This window comes from Epinephelus moara, chromosome 5, assembly GCF_006386435.1.
Source record: "Epinephelus moara isolate mb chromosome 5, YSFRI_EMoa_1.0, whole genome shotgun sequence".
NCBI lineage: Eukaryota > Metazoa > Chordata > Actinopteri > Perciformes > Serranidae > Epinephelus > Epinephelus moara.
The window spans coordinates 4,827,060-4,833,538 of record NC_065510.1 but is presented as its reverse complement, the minus strand read 5'-3'; the positions used below and the strand labels follow the sequence as shown (position 1 = coordinate 4,833,538).

At 47.1% G+C, this 6,479-nt stretch overlaps 1 protein-coding gene across 2 annotated transcripts in view; it reads left to right on the top strand.

The window, feature by feature from the left end:
- capn1b (calpain 1, (mu/I) large subunit b) overlaps positions 1–6,479 on the top strand; it is a 31,311-nt gene that overhangs the window by 9,684 nt on the left and 15,148 nt on the right. For both annotated transcript variants that reach the window (XM_050043460.1, XM_050043461.1), the window contains 8 exons: positions 754–823; positions 3,140–3,258; positions 3,703–3,836; positions 4,909–5,077; positions 5,238–5,321; positions 5,407–5,492; positions 5,572–5,646; positions 5,774–5,934. In XM_050043460.1, coding sequence (XP_049899417.1) covers positions 754–823; positions 3,140–3,258; positions 3,703–3,836; positions 4,909–5,077; positions 5,238–5,321; positions 5,407–5,492; positions 5,572–5,646; positions 5,774–5,934 — 898 coding nt within the window. The remainder of the gene's footprint in view (positions 1–753; positions 824–3,139; positions 3,259–3,702; positions 3,837–4,908; positions 5,078–5,237; positions 5,322–5,406; positions 5,493–5,571; positions 5,647–5,773; positions 5,935–6,479) is intronic.

Sequence of the window (6,479 nt, the reverse complement as noted above, 5' to 3'; positions counted from 1 at the left end):
TGTAATGTGACATAGTGACTTTCAGAACAGGCAGAAAAGTCATGTAGTGTGAACCAGGCATAAATCCTCCTTTACCGTTTCTCCCTCTTGCATGTCGCTCATTTTCAGTGTGTGACTGCAGCGTGTGCACGAGAGGGGGAGGGGCTGCTGTTGTCAGAGAGGGAGGGACAGAGAGAGAGAGGCGAGCGGAGCAACGAGTGGAGCAACAAGTGGAGCAACGAGCTGCTTTTCTGAAGTAAAACAAAAGTTGTTCTAAAAAAAGAGAAAACATCTCATGTCCTGCGATATGACTATCACACATGAGCACATCGCCATGGCGATGTTCAAACGATATATCATGCAGCCCTAGTAGAATGCTTTTTAAACTCCGCTCCTTTTCCGTTTCGTTTGCCTGTAGCGTGCGTATGCATAATGACGTGAAGCATTACGTGGTATCAGACTGGTCATACGCTGTACTCACCGACACCCAATGCCGCATTTTAGGCAGTATCGGAGGCATTTCCGATACTGGTATCGGTATCGGTACAACTCTAATCGTCACTACCACGTTTGTTTGAGAAAATGAAGCAACACATTTATGTACCGAGCCCACTCTGTGGCTTAGACCAGAGCTGTTGAGGGAACATGCGTCTGAGGGAACACAAGGGTGAGGGAACCTAGGGGACATCAGAAGATGATGGTGATGATCTGTTTTAAAGGAACGTGATATAATATGATGTAACACAAAAGGGCGTCTCTGATTGGCTGTTTCAGGAGTTGACAGAGAGCCCTCAGTTCATCGTGGGCGGAGCCACCAGGACAGACATCTGTCAGGGAGCGCTGGGTGAGTCAGCTGGTCATGTGACCTCACACACAGTCTTCTATGCAGTTTGTTTTTGATCGTTGTCCAGCTGAAGGAACCTGCGTCGTTGATACTGTTACCAAAGTTTCATTCATGATGTTAGCAGTGTGTTAGCTGTGTGAGCTGTGTTAGCAGTGTTAGCTGTGTTAGCAGTGTTAGCGGTGTTAGCTGTGTTAGCAGTGTGTTAGCTGTGTGAGCTGTGTTAGCGGTGTTAGCGGTGTTAGCAGTGTTAGCAGTGTTAGCAGAATGCAGACCAGCTGAGTCACAGAGGAACATGGTCTGTTTAAATATCCCCCAGTAATTGATTTGGTTGATAATTCATACACTGTTGCCAACTCCTCAGTAAGAAAAGTAGCTAGAAGTCGCTAAACGATGTCATCGCCTAATTTGCATAATTGTCCATATGTATGTAATTGTAATGGCTGCTGTAGGAGAGAGGAATAACGTCGTGGGAGAGACAAAAACTGAGTAAAAAACACCCTGAATATGTTTAGAACTACAAATGAACCTTCTTTCAGTGATTTATATTAGACAAAGAAAATTTTACATTTACATCCCGCCCTGACTGTAAACCAGGTCAGGATCAGCCAATGGCGGTTACGCGCATGCGCGATTAACTTGCAGTCTGAACGTGGAGGGGTTAACATCTCCTGCTCTGACTGCTGCTGGGAGGGAGGACTGGGCCGTCTGTGGGTGATTTGGGGCAGAATAACGATACGTGCTCTCACGTCAGAGTCTCCAATAACAGCAGAAAAAGTCGCTAGATTTGTCGCTAGTCGCTTTTTTGAAAAAGAGTCACTAGAGGGGTCTGAAAAGATGCTAAATATAGCGACAAAGTCACTAAGTTGGCAACACTGAATTCGTAGTTAATATTGTTAATGAATGGTCCTCTCTGATGATGATGATGAGGAGGAGGAGGAGGAGGAGGAGGAGGAGGAGGCTGACGCTGGTCTGAGCGACACTTTGTTTTATCCTTTATCCGTCCGACATGTTTTATTAAAGCTGACAGTTTACAGTACAATGTTTAAGACATGACCATTTGCATCTGTGCATGAAAAACAGATTTCATAGAAATGTACTTGTAGTTGATGATGAGTTTATGATAAACATAATAAAGTTAAATATATGTTGAGGTGAAGATCAGTCCCAGAGCGCAGACCAACACCAAACACTCTCAGACAGTGGAACGTGATTTGTGTATCCACCCTGTAGTTCAGATCTGCTCCGTCATTTCATGTGCTCTTTCTCGGCCTGTGCTCCACCCTTCACCACCCGTCATTAAAATCTGCTGGAGGTTTCTCGGTCATTCTGCTGACAAACAAACACAAACTGTTGAGGATCGCCCAACGCTGCAGCTTTACGTTTCGCTGCACTGGAACAAACCAGGACAAACAGACCCAAACACAGGTCCACAAACTCTAGTTGAGATAACTCAGATCCCGGCCGCTCTGTTTCATGACGAGGCGTAATGGGATCTTACGAGGAACACCTGAAGTCAGCACTCAGTTCTGACCTTGTATTGATCAGTTAATTGATCAGTGAATGGACGGACGCTCCATTAGTCGGAAACATTAGCAGCTTAATGTGAAAGTAGTGATGTTGTTGTTGATGTTAGCTTAGCATTAGCGCGTCCCCGCTGACCATCAGAGTGTCTGCTCAGGATAATGGAGACATTAACCAGCGCCAACGCATCCCATAAACATTACCTGCATTACCGTACCACTGTACCACTTTACCATCATACCACTGTACCACTTTAACCACTGTACCACTTTACCATCATACCACTGTACCACTTTACCATCATACCACTGTACCACTGTACCACCGTACTATCGTACCACCGTACCACCGTACCACTGTACCACCGTACTATCGTACCACTGTATCACCGTACCACTGTACCATCATACCACCGTACTATCGTACCACTGTACCATCATACCACTGTACCATCATACCACTGTACCATCATACTACCGTACTATCGTACCACTGTACCATCATACCACTGTACCATCATACCACCGTACTATCGTACCACTGTACCACCGTACTATCGTACCACTGTACCACCGTACCACTGTACCACCGTACCACTGTACCACCGTACTATCGTACCACTGTACCACCGTACCACTGTACCACCGTACCACTGTACCACCGTACTATCGTACCACTGTACCGTCGTAACATCCTGACAATATTTGGTCATATTTGTATTTGGTTATATTTTGCGGTACTTTCAGAGGTATGATGATGTCATTTCTGTGTGTCCTGTAATTGGATGTTGTGTAGGAGACTGTTGGCTGCTGGCTGCTATCGGCTCTCTGACTCTGAACGAGCAGCTGCTGCACCGCGTCGTCCCTCACGGTCAGAGCTTCAGCCATCAGTATGCCGGGATCTTCCACTTCCAGGTGAGTCAGAGGCCACACCCATTCACCTGCTCATGATACATTAAAGTGGACCTGAGGCGTAGGGCCAGGGATACACCTGTTAGGTATCAACTGAGAAAACACAGGACCAAGTGGTGTCAAAACTATCAACTGTTTTTGTATCACAGCCAATCACAGCGATTCTTCTCTGAACGGCACGTGTGATTGGCCCACGACTGCAGCAGCCATAGCTCATACAGTCTGTGGTGAGGTGACGGCGAGCGCAGTGTTTTTATAGAGTCGTTGTCAGGGCGCTGAGACTTCGCCAAAGTGTTTGAAATGTTTAAAGGTGCTGACGGAGCAAAAACTATGCTCCGAATTTTTACAGCATTTTACATCTAGTTTTATAACAAACATTTATATGAAGTGGAATGAAAACCCCTGTGCATTTTAATTCTGTCTGTCCATCTGTCCATCTGTCTGTAGTTCTGGCAGTTCGGGGAGTGGGTGGACGTGGTGATTGACGACCGTCTGCCGGTCAAAGACGGAGAGCTGATGTTCGTCCACTCAGCTGAAGGCAGCGAGTTCTGGAGCGCCCTGCTGGAGAAGGCCTACGCCAAGTAAGAGCTGAGACTTCCTGACAGCCAGACTGGCGTCAGATCAGTGTGTCCGGAGGAATCAGGAGCTTCAGCAGCTCTCGTACTCTTTCAAACTGTCAAACGACACCAAACAAAATCAAATGTGCGCCGCAAGGTCTCAGTGAAGGCGCGTTTATTCTCCCTTTACGAACGAAAATAGATGCCAGTGTCCTCGTACGTCCATGTGTCCTTTATGATGTCATAGATACAGCCAACAGATGGCACTAGAGGGCGGAGTCAAAAGTTTCACACAACAACAAAAAAAACGGAAAAAACAACAACAAACGAGGTCGTAATATTGTACCTTAAAACGGAGGCAGTTTTGTAGACGGAGGCGGTCTGTGAGGTCATTGAATACATCCTGACATGTGGCAATGTAAAACGACTTGTCACTATGTCACCGAGTCATTCTGTTCATATGAATGTCTCCGTCGTCTCCTGTCGCCGAATCTCTCTTGAACCACGATGAAATGAGCACATAGTATGGACAGGAGGCTTCGTCTGTCTCTGTCTCCGTCTGTCTCTGTCTGTCTCTGTCTCTGTCTGTCTCTGTCTCCGTCTGTCTCTGTCTGTCTCTGTCTCTGTCTCCGTCTGTCTCTGTCTGTCTCTGTCTGTCTCTGTCTCTGTCTGTCTCTGTCTGTCTCCGTCTGTCTCTGTCTGTCTCTGTCTCCGTCTGTCTCTGTCTGTATCTGTCTGTATCTGTCTCCGTCTGTCTCTGTCTGTCTCCGTCTGTCTCTGAATGTCTCTGTCTCCGTCTGTCTCCGTCTGTCTGTCTCTGTCTGTCTCTGTCTCTGTCTGTCTCTGTCTCCGTCTATCTCTGTCTCTGTCTGTCTCTGTCTGTCTCTGTCTGTCTCTAACATTGAGAATAAATGAGCCCTCAAACTGTCCTAAACCTGAATTCAAGAGTCTCAGAAACCAAAAAACCACCTGAAGGTTCTCCTGATACTGTGAGACTTTTCCTCCATTATGGTAACAACAGTGTTTACTGTGTGTTTATTGTTTGTTTACTGTGTGTTTATTGTTTGTTTATTGTTTGTTTACTGTGTGTTTTGAGGTTGAACGGCTCGTACGAGGCGTTGTCCGGCGGCAGCACCACTGAAGGTTTCGAGGATTTTACCGGCGGTGTTTCGGAGATGTACGAGCTGAAGAAAGCTCCCAGAGATCTTCATCGCATCATCAGTAAAGCTCTGGAGAGAGGCTCGCTGCTGGGCTGCTCCATCGACGTCAGTCACACACATATTTTTACATAAATATCTCCTGTGTGTTTGATTGGTTATTCTGCAGTGACAGCGCCCCCTACAGTAGTGTCCTCCAGGAGGAGGTCATTATCTGTCAGAGGTTACGTCCTGTCAGCTGCTGGATGTGTTTCTGTCTCCTCCTCAGATCACCAGTGCCTTCGACATGGAGGCGGTGACCTTCAAGAAGCTGGTCAAAGGCCACGCCTACTCTGTGACCGCACTCAGACAGGTGAGCTCACCTTCATCAGCTTCATCACCTTCATCAGGAGCCAGTCTATGTGTGGGACTCTGGATGTTGGTGTTGCTGTCTGCAGGTGGAGTACCGCAGCCGTCAGGAGCGTCTGATCCGGATCAGGAACCCCTGGGGTCAGGTGGAGTGGACCGGAGCCTGGAGCGACAAGTCAGTGCTTCAGTTTCACTCTCAGGTTTGTCGACTTGACACCAGAAACAAGAGGAAATAATCATCCTTTGTGTTTCAGCTCGTCAGAGTGGAGCGCCATCGACTCAGCAGAGAAAGACGAGCTGCTCTGTAAGATGGAGGACGGAGAGTTCTGGTAGGTTTGGACCCAAGAGACGAGAGCTGACTCAAAGGATGACGGCAGTAACATGTCTGTCTGTCTGTCTGTGTGTCTGTCTGTCTGTGTGTGTGTGTGTGTGTCTGTCTGTCTGTCTGTCTGTCAGGATGTCTTTCCAGGAGTTTCTGCGTCAGTTCTCCCGTCTGGAGATCTGTAATCTGACCCCGGACGCTCTCAGTCAGGACACCGTCAGTTTTTGGACCACGACAATGTTTGAGGGCGGCTGGAGGAGAGGAAGCACTGCCGGAGGCTGCAGGAACCATCCCAGTGAGAACGTTTCTATGAACCAGTAATTACACCGTCAGTTCCCACTTATTAGGGACTGTTCTTTATTTGTGAGGGAGGAGGGGCTGGTGCACAGAGGGGACACATGTCAACCTTTTTCAACACTGAGGAGGGACTTCTGTTTTTTAGTTTGGCTGATGGGAGGGGCTTAGAAGTTTAAAATGTTGTATTTAATATTACAGCTGGTTTATAAAGAAAATATCCCTCCAAACTCATCTGCTGTCATTAGAAAAACAATCATCCTGATTTTAAAGAAAACATGATGATTTCAAAGCGAACATGCTATTTTAAAGGGCCAGTGTGTAAAATGGGTTGAAAACAGTGACATCAGTTGTCAAATTCTAGATTGCAGGGCTCACTCGCTCACCCCTCCCGTCGGGTAAATGATGGTGGCCTCGTAGGGACAAAAAGCCCTGCGCACGAGTTTTTCAGGAGTAGGTCTATCTAGCGACGAGGTGAATGTTTATTTAGAAATCTAAACCATGTTACGATATTGTAATGAATCCCTCACGAGCAGGAGACCAGAG